Source organism: Erinaceus europaeus, chromosome 8 (genome assembly GCF_950295315.1).
Source record: "Erinaceus europaeus chromosome 8, mEriEur2.1, whole genome shotgun sequence".
Taxonomy (NCBI): Eukaryota; Metazoa; Chordata; class Mammalia; order Eulipotyphla; family Erinaceidae; genus Erinaceus; species Erinaceus europaeus.
The window spans coordinates 48,419,543-48,444,073 of record NC_080169.1 but is presented as its reverse complement, the minus strand read 5'-3'; the positions used below and the strand labels follow the sequence as shown (position 1 = coordinate 48,444,073).

General features: G+C 40.2%; 1 protein-coding gene and 3 long non-coding RNA genes across 4 annotated transcripts in view; 1 reads left to right on the top strand and 3 right to left on the bottom strand.

The window, feature by feature from the left end:
• Positions 1-3,558, bottom strand: part of ASNS (asparagine synthetase (glutamine-hydrolyzing)) — a 30,028-nt gene extending 26,470 nt beyond the window's left edge. Inside the window, exons 1-2 of the mRNA XM_016192319.2 lie at positions 3,412-3,558; positions 390-661 (exon numbers count right to left, since the gene is read on the bottom strand). Of these exons, the coding sequence (XP_016047805.1) occupies positions 390-638 (249 nt within the window). The 5' untranslated portion in view covers positions 639-661; positions 3,412-3,558. The remainder of the gene's footprint in view (positions 1-389; positions 662-3,411) is intronic.
• The window catches only part of LOC132539901 (uncharacterized), an 805,919-nt gene that overhangs the window by 611,538 nt on the left and 169,850 nt on the right, over positions 1-24,531 (bottom strand). The window lies entirely within an intron of this gene.
• On the top strand, positions 3,473-15,948 carry LOC132539899 (uncharacterized). Its single transcript, XR_009551186.1, has 2 exons — positions 3,473-3,586; positions 15,555-15,948. It is a non-coding gene; the product is annotated as an uncharacterized LOC132539899 (long non-coding RNA).
• Positions 8,738-12,259, bottom strand: LOC132539776 (uncharacterized). The gene is made up of 2 exons (XR_009551075.1): positions 11,275-12,259; positions 8,738-9,101 (listed from the first exon to the last, which is right to left on the bottom strand). It is a non-coding gene; the product is annotated as an uncharacterized LOC132539776 (long non-coding RNA).

The following is a 24,531-nucleotide window of genomic DNA, read 5'->3' as shown; positions in this document are numbered from 1 at the left end:
TCTCGATCTTTCCTGACACTGATTCTCCCCTGTGTATGAACTCTACATTGTTTTTTTTTTCAAAATGTCTATAATATGTACATTTTTTTGTCTACTCCATAGCAGAAATAATCTCCTCTACAGTGCACTACTGTATCTACAGCATTTAACACAACCTGGCACTGACTTTAATTAGTAAACAAATTCATAGTAGGAAAAAAGTTCCTGAAAGAAGCTGAATTGTAATCTCCTTTGTGTTTTTTTACATAAGCAAGTCATTTCATCTCTGTGAATTAGTGCCCTACCTGTCCAACTGGAACAAATGAGTTAATGAACAGTGAAAATGTAAAATTAGCAACTAGCTCTGAGCTTTAATCATTCCAGAAATCTTCAGGTTTTATCATGTTTACCTTCTTGTGGTTGTAGATTTCACCATTGTAACAGAGCCACAAATAAGGATACTTCTTCACTCGGATAGGCTGCATTCCAAACAGCGGGTCAACCACAGCCAGTCGGTGAAATCCAAAGCAGCAGTTGGTGTATCCATTGACATTCTCAAAACGAAATGCATCTGGACCCCTGTGTGCAACCTTCATAGCACTCAGACACTGAACAGAAAGGCAGTCATCACTGCCGAAGAGGGCCCAAATGCCACACATATTGCAATGGAGCTACAGCCTCTCTAGGGATAGAAAAGTAGACCAATTAAATACTCAATATCCAGTTCCAGCCTGCATTAAATCTTAATCTAAAACCTTGCATAGGCTATATTGCAGAATACTTTAAATGAGCTTAAAATGTCCACCCTACACAGATATCAAAGACTAAGTATGAATATTCCAGCAATATTCCAGTAGGTTGGCAAGTACACAGGAGTAGAGAATGATCTAAAGTATTCAGAAGAGATTAATGACCATTTCACCCAGACAGCTAAAGTAGCTTAACACCTAGTCAAAGCCTCTGAAGTTCTCTACCTCTAGGCCTTTCTCTTAAAAAGAAAAAAAGGGGAAAAGAATATATATATATATATATATATATATATATATATATGTAATATAGAATTAACTCAAGTAACTTGGATATGATATTTCACATGTCCAATGCAGTTTCTTTTAAGCACTTTGGTCAAATAGTCTTATGTATAATCAAACAATTATTTTGAGACCTGGTGAGAAAATTTAAGTGAGATGACTACTGATAAACAATCTACCAATTAAAAATGGGCTGCAGAGGTCTTTGAAAATCCCTTCTAAGGGGCTGAGATAGCATCATGGGTATACAAGACTTTCAGGCCTGAGGCAAGAAAGGTCCCAAGACCAATTCCTGGTAACACTATAAACAAGAGCTGAACAGTGCTCTGGTAGAAAAGATACATAAATTAAAAAAAAAAAAAAATTACACATGAGGCCATTAGTAAATAATCTGAATTTCATTTTAATACTGTTTAGTAAATCCCATTATTAAGCTTGCTATAAGAAACATGCACTAAACACATTGGATAAGAGAGAACAAAAGCTTATGAGACACATTAATGAAAGAAGTTAAAACTGTAACTTTTTATTTTCATTAAATCAAGCTTATTGGAGGACAAAGATCCTACTAGCAAAGTTGCCCCCCCTTTCCTGTTCCTAGTCACTTTCCATATATCCTTATGAACTTCTAAAGTAGTACTATCCAACGAAAATGTGGACCACATTATGTAATTTTAAATATAATACAGTCCCATATAAAAAGTAAAGGATTGGGGTCGGGTGGTGGCACACCTGGTTGAGTGCACAAGGACCCAAGTTGGAGCCACCAGTCCCGACCTGCAGGGGGAATGCTTTGCAAGTGGTGAAGCAGTGTTGCAGGTGTCTCTCTGTCTCTCCCTCTCTATTTCTGGCTGTCTCTATCCAGTAAATAAAATAAAGATAATAAAAAATTAAAATAAATTAAAATAAAAAGTAAAAGATGAACACATTTTATTTGAATATGAACACACCAAAACTATGTCATTTATTATTTTTTAATTTTTTTAATTGGGGGAATTAATGGCTTACAGTGGATACAGGTTTTGGTACATGTGAAAAATTTCAGTTTTCTACAAAACACTCACCACCTCCCTCAGCCCTTGGTCATCCTCCGCCATCTTGCACCAGGACCTACAAGCCACTCCCCGCCGCCCCAAGTCCCTTACTTTGGTGCAATACAACAAGGCCAGTCAGTCCAAGTTCTACTTTGTAAAACCGCATCGTTTCTATAAGTCCGTATACAAAATTAGAGATCGCTTATATAGCTTCTCTTCGTAAAATCCTTAAAATGTGGTATATTATCTCAATTTGGTCTAGTCAGCATTTCAAACTCTTAACAGTCGCACGTGGCTAGAAGCTACTCAACTGAACAGAGCTGTTTCAGCGCATTTAATTTCTATTCTACATATTAACCTGAACAGGTTCAAGACTTATGCTATTTCTAATTAATCTTAGAGTCATGAGATCAATGAATAAAGTTACGCGTGCTTTTTTAAATTATTAGTCAAAAAAAAAGGAAAAAAGAAAAATATTAGTCCAAAAGCCAAAGCAATAGACGGGAATAATCTAGGGCACACATGGATCATGACGAAAACTTTCCATTTACTAAAAAAACACTTTTGAGACAAGATTCGCCAGTTCTTTTTTCCCTATAGCACAGGCCTATCCCCAGTAATACTTCTTGACAGAGTTTACTCAGCAAGCAAAACTTGTTAAGTTTTCCAGTTAAGTTCTATGGAGAAGGGGGATGGCTACCTGAAGGGTACTGGGGGTAGCCGAATGTGTAGAGGAGTAAGCAAATTCAGAAACCCGAACCTTAAAACAGCCACACGCTCCCTCTGGACCGCGTGCAACCTCTGGCCTGTCAGCAGCTGGATAGCCGGACAGCAAACATTTCCAGTTTCGGCCCAGCACACAAAGAAAGGGATGGAAGTACAGGTAGGGGGAGGGGGAGGGATGGAAGTGCGGGGGGGGGGGAGGGGGAAGGGAAGTAGGAAGGAAGAGAAAAAGAAAAAGGAGAGGGGAAGGGAGGAAAGAAGAGGAAAAAAAAAAAAGGAAGGCATTAAGGAACCGAAAAAAAGGAAAGAAGAGAGAAAGGAGGGAGGGAAACAAATACAGGGAACAACTGAGGCCTCCACCTCTTTGTCTCCGAAGCCGCCTGGCTTTTCCAAGGCCTTTCTCTGGGCCCCTCCCGAGATCACGATAGGGATCTTTCCTGACCAGCTTGCTACCAGATGCACTGCCATCTGGAAGCGCCCGCCCGCCTTCTTTACCCGGCAGGATCCGCAGCATCCACGCGGTCCGGCACAGCTTCCGCCCGCTCCGGCTTGGACCAGGCTGCAGGGCATCTTCTTAACCTTCCTAAAACAACCCGGGTCACTCCGGAGGGCTCTACAGGAGGAGAGATAGGGAGGCAGCTTACCTGAGAGCAGTTCGAACGGGTGGAAGGCTCCTAGAAAGGGCTGTAGACTGAGGACGGAGCAGCGGGCCTAAATACACTTCGGAAGCGACTAGGTCCTTGCAACGCGTGCGGGAGGTTTCATCATGCAGCGGACGACCAACCCCGGCGCAGGACAAGGCAGTGGAGCTGCTTACAGGTCAGGCGGGGCGGGGCGGAGCGAGGCGGGGCGGGGCGGGGCGGGGCGGGGCGGGTCTAATGAAAGAGTTAGAAAGAACGGGAGGTTTCTACTTCCTTAAAGCGTTAGCATGCCTACTGGGTAGTAACCTCTAAAGTCTGGGCACTTAGGTTTCCTTCACCTGCTGTCCTGACACTTTTTTTCTTTTTAGAGAAACTGTCACCCGTTTTTATTCTACGAGTACCTTTGCAGCAGATATTTTTTTGTAGTCTAGTTCCTCCTTTCTATTAGAAAGTTATCTGATAGGAATACACAAAATGTTGGCTAAAATAATAAATTGTGAAGCAATTTATATTCAGAGTCAAGCTTGTGAAATGGTTGTAATCTAAATTCTATCAGATTGTCACCTTCTTGGCTATTGACTTCTTCACTTTTTGAGTCTCAGGATCAGTTTAGTTGATCTGGGTAGATTCCTACCTAAACATATATTTAATTCAGTTTGATTCCTCAGTATACCTGGTCACTGACAAATTTCACTCTCAGAAGATGGCTGAGATCTGATCTGAAGTGCACCACTAATGCTTACTAGTTAGTCCCAAACGTCCCTAAAGATAGCTTCCTATCTTTAAGGAAACTGGAAACTGCTGTGTGTGTGTGTGTGTGTGTGTGTGTGACTATCAAAAAAATTCTAAGTGCTAAAGTGACATAGTTCAGAGCACCCAAGGAGAGAAACTGGTTTTGGGTCTATCCTCAAAGCATAACTGTCACTTAAATTCAAGATATCTTTGCAATATGGATATGTTTGTATTAGGCCACTCTAAAAAGTAAATTATCTAAATCTATACACCTGATACTTGTAGATCTAGGATCTGAAATCTGTTTCAGTAGCTCAATATGCCACTAAATCACATTTTGCTAGTGAAATGGAATGACAAGAAGATAGTATTGGAAACACTTACTGAAAGGAAAAAAAAACCTGTCTTGCTTTTAGAAACTTCAATGACTTCTAGTCATCAACTGTTTTATTTTACAAATTTCATTTCTATATTGAAACATTCCTTTAAAATTGAACCTTGATTTTTTTCCCTTTTGTTTATCTGCACTGAAAGTTTGAAAGGAAAGAAACTCCATTTTCTTTTACAAATAACTTTACTGAAGAAATCTTGCTTTATAAGATTGTTATCATACCATTCTTAGGCATTTATCTAAAAGAAATGACAACACTAATTAGAAGGGACATATGGACCCTATGCTCATAGCTACACTATTCACAATAACCAAAGATTGGGAAGGCCTAAATGACCACCAACAATGATTATCTAAAGAAACTATGGGATACAAATTCTATGGAATACTACTCTATGATAAAAAAAAAAAAATGATACTGTGTCCTTAAAAAAGGACACAATGGATGGAACTGGAAGTGATCATGCTTAGTGGAATAAAGAGGTGAAAGACAAATACCAGATAGTTTCACTTATATGTGGAAGCTGAAACACATAAACTTAAAAAACAAAAGTAGCCAAACTGTAGCTGAGACTCTGTGAGAACAATGATGGGTAATGTTGGGAGGGTGGGGGCACAGAATTTTGGTGGTTGGTGTGATGTGGTAAACCACTATTAAGTCACTAATTAAAGAAAACTTTTAAAAGATTACTATCACAGGTGTATCATATATTCACATCTTCTTAAAATAGGTTTTAGCACGTATCACATACCACCAGATTGTCATTTCTCTCCACCGTAAAGAACTATTCCCAGTTCCTTGTCACCTATCTCCCATTTCTTCCCTTTTGAATCCTTGGGTCTGCTGAAATAAACCACTGATTTTTTTAAGTTTTTTAAAAATATTTATGTATTTATTTCCTTTTGTTGCCCTTGTTGTTTTATTGTTGTAGTTATTGATGTCCTCGTTGTTGGGTAGGACAGAGAGAAATGGAGAGAGGAGGGGAAGACAGAGAGGGGGAGAGAGAGAGACACCTACCTGCAGACCTGCCTCACCTGCCTCACCTGCCTCACCTGCCTCACCTGCTTGTGAAGCGACTCCCAGGAGCTCGAACCGGGATCCTTGCACCTGTCCTTGGCTTTGCGCCACGTGCGCTTAACCTGCTGTGCTACCGCCCGACTCCCCAAGACCACAGATTATTAATGTTTCACTTTCTGTTTTCCCTTGATTTGAGAAAATCCACTTTAAATGAACTATTGAACCAGTACTGGTAACACCATCAAATTTATTTTATAGTAGAGGGAAAGCCTTTTCCGAGAAACAGATGTTTAAGACCCCAAATCTCTTAATAAAATCTTAAATCAAATAGATACATGAAGTCATAATAGATCAGTGATCCCTAACCACTTTGACAAAGACTTATTTTAAAATCACCAGTGTTCTCCTGACCTGCTCACACAAAACAATAATGTACATTTAGTTTTTTTTTTTCTTTTTTTTGCCCCATGGTTATTGCTGGGGCTTTGTGTCTGCACTATGAAATCCACTGCTCCTGGAGGCTATGTTTTTCCATTTTGTTGTTGTTGTCTTCATTGTGTTGTTGTTGTTGGATAGGACAGAGAGAAATTGAGAGGAGAGGGGAAGACAGAGCAAGCAGGGAAGAGAAAGATAGACCTGCTTCACGTCCAGTGAAGCAACCCCCTTTGTAGGTGGTTAGCCAGGGGCTCAAATCTGGATCCTTGTGCTTCACGCCATATACAATGGGTCTTTTCAAATGGTAACATGTGCACTCAACTAGGTTGGCCATTGCCTGGCCCCCTTTCTGTCTTCCACCTCTCTTGTTTCATGGATTCTTTGCCCTTTTCTAGTGGGAGTATCCAAGAGAAACTTCAAGGAGATAATAGTGGCTGGCAGAAACCTCAGAATATCCATACCCTGGTTCCTGAGAGCAAAGACATTCTCCAGAAACTCACAGTTGTATCAGCTTATCTTCTCTATGCCTTCTTTTTTAGATTACAGGAATTTCTCCCACCTCTTTCCCTCCTAGTATCCCTCTAGTCTGGAATACTGTGTCAGCTTGCTTGTCCTAAATCTGGCCCATAATTCATTACCTCATTCAACTGGAGTATACCATATGATTCTTATCAGAACCTTACATAATATGTTACTAAACAGTATATGTGAGGATGTGGTAGATTTAACTAGAATAGAAAACAATTAACTTCCTCTTTTAATTATTAGATAGAAATGAAAACAAAGTGATTTTGGCCTATTTTCCCATATCTTACTTCACTCTCGCTTGTCCTGAAATCTCACTTGTAAAACCAACCTGGGAGCATTTAAATTATTTGACTTTAGTCACTGAGGAATCAGAATAAGATCTTTCTTTTTTCAATTTTTTTAATAAGACAGAGAGAAATTGAGAGAGGATTGAGAAGATAGAAAGGGAGAGAGAAAGATAGACACCTGTAGACCTGCTTCATCACTTGTGAAACTTCTGTCCTGCAGGTAGGGAGCTGGGGTACGAACCAGGATCCTTGCTCAGGTTCTTGCACTTCTTAGTATGTGCACATAACCCGTGCGCCACCTCCCGATCCCCAGAATAAAATTTTCAATCAAGTAAAATCTTTAGATCAGTTCACTTCCAAGAATGTAATCAAAAACAGTGACATTTATTCAGTCCTGAGAGCATTAATTAAGTCTTTAAAATTATTTCAAAGATCAACTATGTTGTTTATGCTTAATAGTTTTTTGTAGGTGAATCCATTTTCTATTTTTTATTATCTTTATTTATTTGTTGTATAGACAGCAGGAAATCAAGAGGGGAGGGGAGAGATAGAGAGGGAGAGAGAGAAAGAGACCTGCAACACTGCTTCACCACTTGCAAAGCTTTCCCCTGTAGGTGGAGACTAGGAACTGGAACCTGGGTCCTTCAGCATTGTAATGTGCACTCAACCAGGTGTGCCACCACCCAGCCCTGGTGAATCCTAGAGTTAAGAAATATATATAGTACTTATACAACCATATGATGGTAGCTATTTTGTGTTGCTAACTAATACATACATAATAATAAAAAGCACAATAAAGGTGCCAAGTGGTGGTGCACATGGTGGATTGCACATGTTATAATGCACAAGGACACAGGGACAAGCTTTGCAAGTGGTGAAGCAATGTTGCAACTGTCTCTCTGTCTCTCTCCCCATCGATCACTCCCTTCCCTTTTGATATTTGACTGTCTCTACCCAATAAACAAATAACAATAATACAAAAAAATTTAAAAAGAAAAGTATGTAAATTTTTAAAAAGCACAATAAATACAAATATTGAGTCGATGTGTTATATAATGAAAGCAAATATGTCAATTATATTTCAGCAAGAATTAATAAAAGACTTTATTGCAGTTAGCACCTTAAAATAAAGTTGTATTTATTTAACCTAGTGTATCTTTTAGAATTAATATTTGTTAATGAGTAAGTCTATGAAAATACTATAAAACCTTTCAGATTTGCCAGTCCCCAACAATAACAAAGCTACCCAGGACCTCAGGACCTACATTAATCAGACTGATTTACAATTTCAAGCACTTTAGGGTCACTGGTAGCAAACCCAGCGAAGTTTAAGGGCTTGAACCCAGGGCCTGGTATCCATCTGTGAGGAGAAAGCATCCTCCATTTAATACTTTGGGCCAACTTATCAAAGATTAGATGTCCATAGGTGTGGGGGGAAATCACATTATTAAGATGTAAAGAAAATGTGAATTAGACTCCATTCATCTCACTACAAAGTCAGTGTTATGGAGCCTTTTCCAGTATACTTTACTGCACTACCTACTACAATTATCCAATAACATCCCATAAAAGTTACAGCCATCAAAGAAAAATTAAACCATAAAGATATGTATTTTTGCCATCCACTATGTTTTCAGTAGCCAAAATTTCCCAGCAGACACATTAACTAAGAAATGACATCAAAGGGAAAGGAAAGAAAACCAGCAACAGAAATTCTCTATACCAGGAAAAGCTGCAGGCCCAGAGCTGGCAGCAAAAGGTAACCCATTCCTGGCTGAGTCTGGATGATATCCAGAGGACTTCATGGAAACTTGAACATGATGGATATCTGAGAGGAATTTATTAGGAAACACAAGTGGTCAGGCTTTCCCCAGTACTAGGTAGTCTCTTCTGTCCCACCATACACTCCTCTACCCTTATCACTTTGTTTTAACTTAATTTAATTTTTATTAGTGATTTAATAATGATAACAAGATTGTGGGATAAGAGGAGTACATTTCCACACAATTCCCACTACCAGAGTTCCACATCCTATCCCCTCCATTGGAAGCTTCCCTATTCTTTATCCCTTTGGGAGTATGGACCAAAGATCTTTATGGAGTGCAGAAGGTAGGAAGTCTGGCTTCTGTAAATGCTTCTTCGCTGGATATGGGCATTGACAGGTCAATCCATACTCTCAGCCTGTTTCTATCATTCCCTAGTGGGGCTGGGCTCTGGAGAGGTGAGGTTCCAGGACGCATAGGTGAGGTAATCTGCCCAGAGAAGTCAGATTAGTGTCATGGTAGCATCTGCAACTTGGTGGCTGAAAAGCATTAAGATATAAATTAGAACAAATTGTTAAATAATCAGAAACCTAAAGGTGAGAATATAGCAGATGAGATTTGGGGTCTTCATATTGTAAGAGGCTAGGAAGTTTATTTTAGATATATTCCAAAGTGCCCATGACTTTACTAATTTTTGTATGAACCCAATGGCTAACATACAGGTGGGCTAAAAGTATTGTCTGTGAAGATGGTGTCAGAGTTGAGAATAGGACTAGAAAGCTGGGTTAGGACAAAGAGTAGCTCCAAAATATATAAATACTATTAACTATAAACTCCATTGATCTGACTTATGGCCTATTCATATTTAGCACAAGAGCCTGTGTAACCTGTGTATCCTTGTTGGTCTGAGCTCCCATTCCATTGTTATAGCTGGGAACATTCTAGGCTATACTCATTCCACTACCAGTCTGACTCGAGTGGCAGAATATGTTAACCCAACCTCCCTTAGGAGAGTGGGAAAGTTTCTACCACTGTTTTTCTACACTGAGGGCAAGGTCCTGTACACACTCTCATCACTTCTGTGCAAAACACAGATTTTTGACAGTACTCATGTAACAGGTGTTCGTCTGGGTACACACACACACACACACACACACACACACACATAATGAGTTCTGGGATAGATGCGGATGAAAAAAATATCATTGTAAGAAAATTCTCTATCCTGTCTCCACTTTATCTTACTCCCACCTTGGTACCTGTATGAAGAAGAGTAGCGGGGACATCAACTCTACAAGGTGAAGTTGTCCTGTTTGTCACAGGCCTTAAGAAATTGAGATAAGCAAAGACTGTAGAGATGGCTGCTCATTATACTCCTTTTTGGAATTCTGATCTTATTTAAGCCAGTCAACAGTCTTCCAAAGTTATTAGCAATATAGATTTTTATTGGAAAGGATGTGGGAAAAAAAAAAGAATCTTCATGTATTTCTCATTGAAGTATAAAATTGTCTAGTTACTGTGAAATGCATTTTTGTAATTCCTCAAAAAGTTAAATACAGAGCTATGAATTAGCAATATATTAAAATAATTGAAAAAATATTTTCAAAGAAATCAGTGTACAAAAATACTTACAACAGTATAATAAAGGAAAAAGCAGATCAAATGTCCTTTAATGAATGAATGCATAAGCAAACTTAGGTACATACATACAATGGGATATATTTATATAAGTATAAATTTAGGCATAAAAAGAATCAAGTGAAAATATATGCTATGTCATGACTAAAAATTATTTTGCTAAGTGAAAGAAGTCAGATTCATGGCTCCATCCATAGGAAACATTCTAAATAGATAAATCTATGGAGACAGAATGCAGATTGATGCTTAACAGGGGTTGGGGAAAAGAACAAGCAGGGGAAAACTGTTTAAGAGAGAAAAGTTTTACTTCGGAACAATGATATTGTTTTAGAAGTAGATAGTGGTGGTAGTTGCAGAATCATGGTAAAGAAAAGAAATATGATTTAATTTTTAAAAGAGCAAGGAGTAGCTGGGGAGGTGGCACAGTAGATAGAATTCAGGACTTGCACACACCAGGCTTTAGGCTCTATCACCCTCCAAGCATCACAGATGTCACAGTGGTTCTCTGATCTCTCTCATAAAACAGACTGATAAATAAGTCTTTCTGAAAATAAAAGAAAAGAGGAATCTGAATTGTAATTATGGCTATGGGAAATAAATGAGGAAGATGAAAATACAGATGGTGATAGCAGCACAAAGTGGAAGATATTTGATAGATAATTGCACTTAATTTTATTTTGCAAATAAGATCAAGAAATTTTTTGTTAGAGTTAAAATGAAACTAACATATCATGCTGATATTGAGACAGAGTTGTTCTAGCCCAATTTTGAAAATTTAAAAAATAATATTACAGAGGAATTCTGTAATTTTCCAAGGACACATGTGAAAAAAAAGTTAAAAATTCCAAGTTAGGTTGCCCAAATCCAGTGTCCATTATCTTCCTACAAGCACCTTTTAGGATGTGCTAGACTGTCATTTACCTACAGATTCATTAACCTACATGTAAGAGATAGGTCATCTCTTCAAAGGAATATAAATAGAAAAATTGTTTAGTACAAAGTTTTTTATTAAGTGTTATCATCTATACTTTCCACTAGTTTTGCATTCTTTAGGTTCAGATAATATTTACTCACAGTTCTTCTGATAGAGATCCTCAGATTCTTTTCCCTTCCTTATTTAGACAATGGGAAGATTGTTGAGCTCTGAAGACCAGCCCAAGAGTGAAGGCAGACAGTTCTGAGTTAGGTATAAAAGAAAGGAAAAGGGTGTGAGGGTAGCAATGCTAGCTGAATGCCATTGTTGGCTGCTTGCCCTTTTGCAAAAGAATACATTCTTTGCTTCAACTCCTTATCTTAATTGGAAATTATCTACAACATTAGAAATACCGAGTAAAGACAGAATGGCTAGGATAAATATCTAGGATGGGGCCAGGCAGTGGTGCACCTGAGTACTCATGTTACCATAAGCAAGGACCTATATTCAAGCCCCCAGTCCCCACTTTCAGAGGGGGGCAACTTCACAAGTGTTGAAGCAGTGTTTCAAGTCTCTCTCTCTCTCTTTCTCTCTCTCTCTCTCTCATTGTATTAGTGATTTAATATTGATTTATAAAATTGCATGTCAACAGAGGTATAATTCCACACTGTTCCCACCACCAGGGTTCTGAATCTCCAGTCCCTCCATTGAAAGCCACAGCAATTTTCCTAATGCGGCATACATGGACTAACCATCATCTCTACAACTACCTGTCTAAGTTTGTACATAATTGCCCCCTTTTTCTACCAGGTCCAATCCTCTCTTCACTTCCAAGCCACAAATAACCCTATTACTATATCCAAATGTCCCTCCATTTTTCCTCCTTTCTCTCTGGGTCCTGATGGAGCTGGAGTTCAGAGCACTCTGATCCTCTTCCTCCTATCACTTCTCCTCCATTGGGAGTATGGATCAAATTTGCTTTTGGGGTGCAGAACATAGGAGTTCTGGCTGCTGTAATTGCTTCTCCACTGGACATGGACATTCCTGTTTCTATTTTTCCCCAGTGGGTTAGAACTCTGGAGAAACAAGATTCCAGGACACATTGGTGAGGTCATCTGCCCAGTGAGGTCAGGATGGAATCATGAAGGTGGCACGATATAAAGAGAGACAAAATGGTTAATGAACAGGAACCAAAAAGTAGGAGCAGAGCAGATGAGATTAGAGATCTTTGGGTAGAAAGAAGCTAGGAATCCCATTTTAGGCATGTTTCTAGGGGCCCATGACTATGGTAGTTTTTGCTTGTGTTTGATAGTTAATATGAAGTTGGATAAAGATATTGTCTGAGAAAATGGTGTCAGATTAGAGAAAACGGCTAGACAGTTGGATTAGGGCAGTGGAGTAGCTGCCATTCTTGAACAATTTCTATGAATAAAACTATTTACCTCCATCTACCTGACCTAGGGCATATATATAGCACAAGAGCCTGTGCAACCTCTAAGTCCCTATTAGTCTGAGCTCACAGCTCATGGTCACAGCTGGGAACATTGCAGGCTGTACTCATTTCAGGACCAGTCTTCCATGAGTTGCAGGGCAGGATGATCCAGCCTCCTTTTGAAGACTGGGGCAGTCCCTACCATCACTGTTTTATGGTGAGGGCAAGGTCCTGGGCAGGCTTGCAAGAGGGCTTATGATGACCTTCCTTATGGGAGTGGCCAGTGGTGGTGGAGAGAGGAATCTATTAGAGGTCTAGGCCCATCGTATTTGTGTGGTAATCCAAGGATTCCGTGACTCGGGTCCCAGATGGTGAAGTGGAACATACACACACTATATCTCCCCCTTTCCTCTCAATTTGTCTCTCTCCAAAATAAATAAATAAAATATAAAATATTTTTTTAATCTGAGACAAAATTAATAGGGGTTTTTTTTGGTGGGGGGGCAAGTGGCATCTCTTTAATAAGAGATATTAATGGCCTTCATGCCTATGTGATTCCACAGCCCCTTTTAGGTTACTTTTCTTCTACTATCAGCTGGAGAAAGAGAGGGGGAGAAACAGAGAGAGAGAAGAGGCATCACAATACTACTCTACTGTTTATGAAGTTGCTGTGCATAGTGTGCTTATGTGGTACCACAGACTCAAACCCAGGTCCTCATGTGTATGGTGAGGAGTGTGCTCTACCAGATAAGCTATCTCTCAGCCTCAATGTATTCTTTTCAAAAAATTAAACACAAGTTTCTGAAGGGTGTGATATCAAAGTAGATCAGAATGTGAGTGTGGAGAGCAGTCTGGGGTACGTCACATATGTGTCCCTTAACAATTTACAGCCCGTTTGTAACTTCTCATTCCAAATTTGCCCCAAACCTGCTCTGTAAAATGGAAGTCAGCCCTTGAAACATTTTTCCTTTGTCAGTTGACACAATGTTAAGTTTTGTCTGTAGATGGCACAGGAGGAAAGGGTTTTGCTTCCTGGTTTTGTTTTGTTCAAGCTGCTTGTCTTACCCAAGCAACTGCCCTTGTAGTGCACAGCTCCCCCAGGGCCTAGCAGCCAGCAGCCTCCAAGGGCCAGCCAAATCCCCCAGGTCACCACCCTCAGAAGATTTTGTTGCAAAATTCCTCTAATGAGATATCTCCCAATGAAAAAAGTTCCCTGGCACCCTAGAGGGTTTTATTTCTACAGTTTCTGTCAGCAAGGCACCACCACCATGGCTTCTGTCAACCTATGACAGCAGTTCCCATGAGGTTTGAGTCTGAGCCAGGAGGACATGCGACTCGTTTTGTGTACTTTATCTTAGCCCAGAGGACAGGATGGAGGCTACTCCTTATATCCACCACCTAAATTCATTAGGGTTCTTTTTATTTCCACCTAGTCTATTTCTTGTTACATTTACCCCCTTTCATAGTTAATAATCTTTTATATTAAACTTTCCTTAACTGTGTTTTTCCTCCCTCCTGATTGGGTGATGCCAAATTCACAAAGGAACGTGATATTATAAATTAATATGGAAAATAGGGATGAGAAACTTTGAAAGGAAAATAATTTATAATGTTAATGTTAAACTAAGGTGATTAAAAGATAGCCAGGAAACAACTTAGCAATTACCTAGTAGTTTTTCCATGTACACACACCCTAACTCCACCCACTGAGATATTTATTGAGATGTAGTTCTAAATTAGGGCATAGAAATCTGTACATAAAAAATGTCTCCAACCTTTCCTAACTCATAGAACTCCTTATTCCATTTCAGGTGGCACACTTCCTAACAAAGACATAAAACCTAGATATAGACCAGGGCCCACGAGATAGAGCATGTGCACATGTATGCATAAGTTAGGGGAAATAGATACCTTAAAGTAAAAGAGCACAATAGTTAGCAGTGACTCAAACTCAATAAGTGCAGCAAGCAAGTAGAAAGGCCTTAAGAAGACACCACAAAGTACTTAATCAAATAGTTTCTACTTAGACCAAAATGCCCTTCTCACCTACTTCCTATTTATCTTTACCTCAATTACTCTAAGGCTAACCTTGTCAAATAAAGTAAGGACTACAAAAGTTGTATAAGTGCAAGAGACTAGCACACTTAAATGACTGCTCTTTTGGTCACTCCCAGGCTATCCCATCTTCTGGTGCCCTCATCAGGGAACCCTGGGATTCTCACATAGATATTATGGGCCTAGACATCTAACAGATCCCTCTCTCCACCATCACTGGTCATCTCCATCAGGAACAACACTGTGGACTCTCCTGTGGGCCTCTACAGGACCTTGCCCTCAATGTGGGTCAACATTGATAGGGACTGCCCCATTCTCTGAAGGGAGGCTGGGTCAACATACTCTGCCACTTGAGGAAGACTGGTCCTGAATTGGGTGCAGCCTATAATGTTACTAGCTTTAACCACAAAATGTGAGCTCAGACCTACAGAGATGCAGAGGTTACACAGGCTCCTGTGTTTAATGGGTCCCAGATCAGATCAATGGGGCCTACAGTTAACAATATTTACATACTTTTCCCATATTTGGGATCTTCTCTCTTCCCTGATCCAGCTTTCTAGTCCTGTTTCCACCTCTGACACCATCTCCACAGACAATACCTTTAGCCCACCTGCATCTTAGCTGTCAGGTTCAGGCAAAAATTAGTAAAGTCATGGGTCCCTTGGAATATACCCAGGATAAACTCCTAGCTTTATTTTTTTTTAATTTATTTATGAGAAAGATAGGAGGAGAGATAAAGAACCAGACATCACTTTGGCACACGTCCTGCTGGGGATCGAATTTGGAAACTCATGTTTAAGAGTCCAAAGCCTTATCACTGTGCCACCTTCCAGACCACTAAACCTCCTAGCGTTTTTCTAAGGTAGAGACCCTTAATCTCATCATCTATATTCTTACCTTTAGGTTCCAGATTATCTAACAATTTGTTCTGCTTTATATCTTAATGCTTTTCAGTCACCAGGTTCCAGATGCCACCATGACGCCAATCTGACTTCCCTGGGTGGATAACCTCACCATTGTGTCCTGGAACCACACCTCTCCAGAGCCAAGCACCAAGGGGAAAAGATAGAAACAGGCTGGCAGTATGGATTGACCTGCTAATGCCCGTGTTCAGCAGAAAAGCAATTACAGAAACCAGACCTTCCACTTTCTGCACCCGATGATGATCCTGGATCCATGCTCCCAGAGGGATAAAGACTAGGAAAGCTTTCAAGGGAGGGAATGGGATATGGAACTCTTGTGGTGGGAATTGTGTGGAATTGTACCCCTTTTAAAATCCTATGGCCTTGTCAATCATTACTAAGTCAATAAATACCAAAAAAAATACAAATAAAAGTATCTAAAGATGCTTCTTATTGCTGGTAATATGGGGCTGTTGGTAAAAGCATGACATATTTTTTCTATGTAAAAATGCACTATGACTTTTCCAACAGCCCAATACATATCACATTAGAGGGTTATGCTTAAGAAAAGCAGTTTTAAAGTTAGATTTATGTGGATTTAAGCCTTAGTTTTGCCTTTTATTAGTAGTGAGTAAACAGTGATGAATCTTTACTACAGGTTGTGTCTAGTTATATTTAGCTATTAAAATTGTAAGGATAAAATTAGATGATGACATATAAAGTGACTAACATGGTTCTTAGAGCATTAAACTACTTTAACAAATGGAAAAACTGATTATTCTTGTGATTCTGCTGTATTTTTTTTTATATTTCACTATAGCCGACTGATATATATATATATATATATATATATATATATATATATATATATGTCCTTATTTTGTAATTTGCTTGCCCTATACTATAGGCTCTAAGAAAATGGGGATATTAGTTCTAATCATAAGGGCCAGACAGTGCCACACCTGTTGTACTATGTGCACATATGCTACCAGATCAAGCCCTTGCTCCCCACCTGCTAAAGGGAAGCTTTGTGAGTAGTGATACAGGGTTTGTTTTTTTTCTCTCTCTCTCCCACCATTTTCAGTTTCTCTGTGTCTATAAGAAGGAAGGATTGAGTAGTCCAGGAGGTGGCACTGTGGCTAAGACACTGGACTCTCAAGCATGAGGACACGAGTTCAATCCCTGGCAGCACATGTGCCAAAATGATGTCTAGTTCTTTCTCTCCTCCTATCTTTCTCATTAATAAATGATTAAAATTTAAAAAAATAATGAAGGAAGGATTGAAATGGCAAAATGGGAGGGAACAATAGATTCATTGTTTAGGCACTGAGCCCCAGCAATAGCCCTGGTGGTAAAAAAAAAAAAAAAATTAGTCACAGTTGCTCCTCAGTATCAAAGACCAAAGTAGATGTACAATGACCAATAGATGAGTGAGTAAATAATATAGACCTGAGTAGCAGCACCATATTTAGAGAGCAAAATGGATTTTCTTAAAAAAAAAAAAAAAACATGAGAGAGGGGCCAGTCAGTGGCACACCTGGTTAAGTGCACACACTACACATAGAAACCCAGGTTCAAGCCCCTGGTCCCCTCCCGCAGGGGGAAAGTTTCATGCATGCAGAAGCAGGGCTGCAGGTGTCTCTCTATCTTCCAGACTCCTTTCAATTTCTCTCTGTTTCTATCCAATAATAAATAAATAAAAATATTTTAAATAAAAACATGAGTTGAGTCAATAGTTTAAAAGTAGTTAAAAGCACCAAAGGGGGTCAGGCGGTGGCGCAGTGGGTTAAGCACACTTGGCGCAAAGTGCAAGGACCATAAGGATCCCGGTTGGAGCACCCAGCTCCCCACCTGCAGGGGAGTCGCTTCACAGGCAGTGAAGCAGGTCTACAGGTGTCTCTCTTTCTCTCCCCATCTCTGTCTTCCCCTCCTCTCTCCATTTGTCTCTGTCCTATCCAACAATGAACAACATCAACAATGGTAATAATAATAACTACACCGAGGCTACAACAACAAGGGCAACAAAAGGGGGTAAAAATGGCCTTCAGGAGCAGTGGATTCATGGTATAGGCACCGAGCCCAGCAATAACCCTGGAGGAAAAAAAAAAAAGCCACCAAAGTAAGACTCAGGTGGGAGAGGGCACAGGTCCTGGAATATGATGGTAGAGGAGGACCTAGAGGGGGTTAGATTGTTATCTAGAAAACTGAGAAATGTCAAGGACCAGGGTAAGGATCTGGGTTCGAGCCCCTGGCTCCCCACCTGCAGGGGAATCACTTCACAAGCGGTAAAGCAGGTCTGCAGGTGTCTTTCTCTCCCCCTCTGTCTTCCCCTCCTATCTCCATTACTCTCTGTCCTATCCAAGAACAATGACATCAATAACAACAAAAATAATAACTACAATAATAAAACAACAAGGGCAACAAAAGAGAATAAATAAATAAATATTAAAAAAGAAAACAAATATTACACAGGTACAAACTACTATATTATACTATCAACTGAAAATCATTAATCCTCTTAATAAAGAAAAAAATTAGGGGCTAGGTGGTGGTGCACCTGATTGAGGGCACATGTTACAGTGCACAGAGACCCAGGTTCAAGCCTCTGCTCCCCATCTGCAAGTGGAAAGCTTTTTAAGTGGTGAAGCAGGGCTTCAGGTGTCTCTCTGTCTTTCTCCCTTCTTATCACCCCCTTCCCTCTCAATTTCTAGCTGTCTCTATCCAATAAATAAGCAAAGATAAAAATAATCTTAAAAAAAAGAAAAAAACTAAAAAGGAGAAAGAAAGAAAGAAATGTAGTTAGAAGACAAAGCCCTGTGGAGAGGAAAAACTTTTTTTCATCCTCTTATGTTTTGTCATGGTTTATAAATTGCAAAAAAAAAAAAAAAAAAAAAGTTAACAGAGGAAACAGTGTGTACAATTTTATTTAATTCTAATTTTTAAAAGTACATAGAAATCTTCATAGAAAAAAAGTGAAGAGTTAAAAGAAGTATTTAGCTATTATAACAAAGCTTAGTAAATTGTGTGGCCCAAAAGACAAAGGAAAGGGGCTTGTGCTTCTTTTTTTTAATTTATTTATAAAATGGAAATGTTGACAAGATCGTAGGATAAGAGGGGTACAATTCCCACCACCAGAGTTCCATATCCCATTCCCTCCCTTGAAAGCTTTCCTAGTCTTTATCCCTCTGGGAGCATGGATCCAGGATCATCATGGGGTGCAGAAAGTGGAAGGTCTGGCTTCTGTAAACACGGGCATTAGCAGGTCAATTCATGCCCCCAGCCTGTTTCATCTTTTCCCATTGGTGCTGGGCTCTGGAGAGGTGTGGTTCCAGGACACATTGGTGAGGTTATCCACCCAGGGAAATCAGATTGGCGTCATGGTGGCATCTGGAACCTGGTGACTGAAAAGCATTAAGATATAAAGCGGAATTGTTGTTAGAGTTCGGGGCTCCAGCAGGCCAGGCTAGTTTTGCAGCGGTAGACAGAGACGACCAGAGACACATGGCTGGGCAGAGAGGCTTTATTCATGAGTGGGCAAACATGTGCTCTCCTGTCTTTCTGCTCTGGTGGCAGAAAGAGACCCTTAAACTAATCACCACACAGATCTGTCCTGCATCCCCTCACGCAGCTGCGCCAAGAACTCTCGAACTACTTAGCATAGGGGGCGGGGAGAAAGAGAGGCGCCAAACTAGCAAGGGCCAAACCAATTCTCCTGGCGGGGTCGGGGGGGAGTGAGACCAAACCAATATGAAGCATACAAGAATTCCTCCTTTTCTTTTTAACTAAATGACCATAGTATCAGGGGTGTGAGGTGAACAGAAACCTATATCGTACAGGCATTTTTTTCAAAAAAAAGAAACTGGCACAAACATGGAGGAACATGTAAGCGAACAACAAGAAACAGTGTGCTGCCAAGGGAAGGCCTGAGGGGGGCATTTTTGCCTCTGTGGGCAAAAATTTATCAGCTAAAAAAAAACATTTCCTGCCTCTGGGGCCTTCTTTTGCCTCTGGGGGGGGGGGGTGTTACTTGCCTCGAAGGGTTTTTTTTTTTCTGTGGGCATTACCTAGCATGGGGGCAGGGATATGGCCTAGAGTCCCAAGGCAGCTGGCTCCAGTCAGTCTTTGAGAAACCCAGCAGCATAAAGGGAAGCTGTTAGTTTTGTGCAAAGTGTCCAAGAGTTGTACCAGTGAGTCCGATAGAAATGCCAGTCTAAAGCAGATGTCCACGGAAGAATGTCAGGGGGTGGAACGTTGTATGAGGAAGGTCAGCTGCTGGAATTCCGCTTTTCTGTAGAGAACTTGACAGCTGCAATTTACTTACTATGAAACAAAACTTGTAGCAGGTTACAAGTTTATCACAATTGATAACTCTATTACGATTGGAAGTCTTTTTTAGTATGATTTTAAGGTTGTTTAAAGTTTAAACAATAGAATGTGGAAGGGTAAACATAAGAAGCATGGAAATAAAAAAGCCTCATGCATGAGAATCATTAGAATAACCATAGCACAATCTAACATTTATAATTGAGAAGGAATTTGAGAGTTTTACATATCAACAGCATCCTTTTAACCTTTTGTTACACCCATTCAAGATGGAGACACACCCTAGGAGTGCGCAGGTTTTTTTTTTTTTATTTTTTAGACTAACTTAGTTAAAATATATTGATTTTTAACTAATTTTTAACTCAGACTTTAAATGTAAGTTAATTTTACCTTTATGTTGAAAACCTTTTTCATTTAACTCTGGTAAGAATATAGCCTTAAAGTTACATTTTTAACCTTAAAGTTAATGTTTACCAAACTTTAAACACACACGTAAACATGGTATTTAATACACAAGGAGAGAAACTTTTGTTATGAAGACATGTCATTTTAAACATGAATTTAGATCTGTACTGTCTTAGTTGTTGGGGGGGGTCACCATGCAGAGGTGGCCTCCTGTGCAGCTCTGCTTCTAGGAATTGTAGGTTGCGATCTCTGGATGAATCTCTGTGTATTCTAGCTCATCTGCCTTCAGACCCAAGCTGGAGATCTCGTCCAAGGGGGCCCAGTTTCGGCAGGGATCCTGCGGTCTCCAGGTGGTCCGGGATCTGTACAGACTTCATAGCAGGAGGGCTGGTAGGCCAGCCGTGCAGAAGGCGTGGGCCAAGGTACCCTGGGGTGGTGGCCATGATGGGCCTTGCCCACCATGTCTGCTGCCCTGCCCCTGGCGGCCGAGCAGCATGGAGGGAGCCTGCACCCAATGCCCCGCGCCATGTGGCAGAAAGCCGGCTCATGTGGGCTGACGTTGGGCTCCTGCGGGCTGGCATTGGGCAGAAACCACAGAGTGGTCCAGAAAAATATGTTCCAGAAACAGCGAAATAGTCTCGTGAAGAAAGGGCAGAGGCCTTTGGAAATCTCTTCACAAGCAGAAGAGAAGGCCATAGTGCATAGGTAGCCAAATTGTCTTCACTTATCTGAGAGATGCGCAGGTTAGGTCCATGTGGGCGCCATTTGTTGTTAAAATTTGGGGCTCCAGCAAGCCGGGCTAGCTTCGCGGTGGTGAACAGAGACTTGGGGACACATTGCTGGGCAGTGAAGCTGTATTTCCTTATTCATGAACAACGATTCATAAACCAACCCAAACTAATCACCACAGATCTGTCCAGCATCCTTCTCCTCACATGGCCGTGCCAAGAACTCTGGAACTCTGTAGGGGTTCCGGGGGCAGGGAGAAGGGCTCCCGGAAAACTAGCAAGGACCAAACCAATTCTCCTGGTGGAGGGAGAGCGAGACCAAACCAATGTGAAACATACAACACAGAACAAATTGTTAGATAATCTGGAACCTAAAGGTAAGACTATAGATGATGAGATTTGGAGTCTCTACCTTGGAAAAAGCTAGTAGGTCTATTTTAAGTATATTCCAAGAGACCCATGACTTTACTAGGGACAGAGGTAATGTCTGTGGAGATGGTGTCAGAGGTAAAAACAGGACTAGAAAACTGGGTCAGGGAAAAGAGTAGCTCCCAAATATGGGATAAGTATACAGTTATTGTTAACTGTAAACCCCATTGATTTCATCTGGGTCCAATATTCATCACAGGAGCCTGGGGCTTGGACTTCTATGAATAGGAAACTGGTAAGATAAATTTGTGGTGTGCACTAATAGAAAATAAGAGTATCTTATAAAGCTGGTCAACAGATACTCTAGTAAGGCACAGGGCTTACATATCTGAAGCTGCCCTAGAGATCCCCAGCACCACATTTACCACCATACTACTATAGCTAATCTCTCTCTCTCTCTTGCTTTCATATGAGTCTCTCTCTCTCTTTCTTTCTTTATGTATATATAATAAAATAAGGTATTTTTGGTTTTTATTTATTTTTTTAATTTTAATTTATTTATAAAAAGGAAACACTGACAAAATCATAGGATAAGAGGGGTACAGCTCCACACAATTGCCCCATCAGAACTCTGTATCCTACCCCCTCCCCTGATAGCTTTCTTATTCTTTAACCCTCTGGGAGTATAGACCCAAGGTCATTGTGGGATGCAGAAGGTGGAAGGTCTGGCTTCTGTAATTGCTTCCTCACTGAACATGAGCCTTGACAGGCCAATCCTTACTCCCAGCCTGCCTGCCTCTCTCTTTCCCTAGTGGGTGGTGGGGTGGGGCTCTGGGGAATCAGAGCTCCAGGACACATTGGTGGGTTTGTCTGTCCAGGGAAGACTGGTCAGCATCATGCTAGCATCTGGAACATGGTGACTGAAAAGAGAGTTAACATATAAAGCCAAAAAAGTTGTTGACTAATCATGAATCTAAAGGCTGGAATAGTGCAGATGAGGAGTTGGGGGGGGTCTCTGTTTTGTAGGTAGCTATTAGACATATTTTAGTTATATTACAAAGAGCCTGTGGATATACTAGGTTTTTTTTTTTTCCTTGAACCTGAAATTTGATGTGCAGGTGGATCTAAGTTATTGTCTGGGGAGATAATGTCGTGGCTGGAAAAAGGACCAGAAAGCTGGATCAGGGAAGAGAGTAGCTCCCTAATATGGGAAAGGGGTATAAATATTGTTAACTGTAAAACCCATCAGTTTGATGTGATCTGGGGCCCATATTCAGCTTAAGAACCTATGTGACCTCTGTATCCCTGTAGATTTAAGTTCACATTCTGTGGTCATGAGTAGGAATGTTCCAAGCTGCCCCAATAACAGAACCCATCTTCCTTAGGAGTAGCATAGAATATGTTGTCCATCCTCCCTTTGGAGGATGGAACATTCTCTACCATTGTTGATCCAAGTTGAGGGAAAGGTCCTATGGGGGCCCACAAAGGGGCCTGTTTTGTTATCCCTGATAGAAATGACCAGTAACTGTGGAGAGAGGGATTTATTCGAGGTCTAGGCCCATCATGTCTGTTTAGGAATCTCAGGACTCCCTGACGAGGGCCCCAGCTGATGGGGTGGCCTGATAGTGACTAAAGAGCCATCATTAAAGTATGCCAGTGTCTTTCCCTTATAAATAAAGTATTTTAAATGTGTTTATTCAGACTTACAGTACTATCTTCACCTCTAGTGACAAAAATTTTCTTTCCTTCCTGGTTTGAGAGAGGGAAGCACTTTCACAAAGAGACTTTCCCTGATTTTAGGGCAATTTTGAAGGGTAGAGAATTTTTCCTGATTCTAGTGTTCCTCAATTGCTTTCAGCTAAAAAAAAAAAATTATCTTTATGACAAAGTGTCATTTCCTGATCAGGTTCAACATTACAGAGGACTAGTTTTAGAGGCAAAAAGAGAGAGAGAGAAGGAAAGGAAGAAAGAAAGAAAGAAAGAAAGAAAGAAAGAAAGAAAGAAAGAAAGAAAAAGAAAGGAAGGAAGGAAGGAAGGAAGGAAGGAAGGAAGGAAGGAAGGACATCAAGAGAAGGTAGAACATGAAGCCAGTGGAATAATAGCTAACCTATTATAATAGCTGGCTAACAAATTCAAGGAAGATTGGGAGTAAAAATCTACCTCTAGATTTGTCCATCAGGAAGTCACTAAACAACCTGAGCTGCTGTATGAAATTAGAGACAGTGGGTCTTTAGAGCTCTCAAAGCCTGTTTAATAAATGAGTATGTAACTCAAACAAGCATGGCATGGATAAAAGTACATAGATAAGAGAAGATTTTGCTCTAGTTCAATTAAGGATCCTAATATATTAAGGGAAGATTAGATGATCTTCACAGAAAACACAAATCTGCTAAAAAAATAATAATAAGGGCTAGAAAAATATCTCACTTGGATAATACACTGCTTTACTATGTGTGACCCAAGTTGGAGCACAGGCCTTACCACATTGCAAGAAGTTTTTTATGCTGAGGTCTCTTTCATTCTCTGCCTCTTTGTCTCTGTTTCAATCTGAAAAAGTCATCCCAGAGCAGTGAAGCCCCGGGAATCAATATATATATACATTTAACTTGTATAGTATCAGCCTTTGAGGATTTTAAACTTCAGATTCAGGTACCAAGTTCTCCAAATTGTGGTGTTCTACAAGTAGATATGGTTCAGACTTGAAGCCAGGTATGAAAGTAAGATGACTTTGGTTCTCACTGTCTGGGGCTTTAGCAATCAAAACAATTATCATCTGAATATCACTGTAATAGGCATGATTCATTTAATCCAACATTCTTGAGGTGGTTAAATATCACGATTTTCTAGATACTTAGTCAAAACTGTTAATTAGTCGCTCTTTCTGTGAAGTTGGGAATGCAGAGAATAGGCTGTAGCACCAGGAAAGCTTTCAGTCTAAGAAAATATAATAGTCCCAAAGCCAGGTCACAGTTCAGGCAGCACTATGTCTCTTATCAGGAGACCTTGAAATGTATTCTTCTGGAGTATTGACTGGAGGCAGCAGGCACTGTTAGGGTGGGTAGGGCCAAGAGTGTTTTACCACGCTAATGTATTGCTCTCAATAGCTACATGTAGATTTTTCATCGATGTAGCTTTCCCTCCATTTGGGCTTCTGAACATAATGTACTCCCAAAAAGCCATCGCTTCTACTAAAAAAGAAAAGCT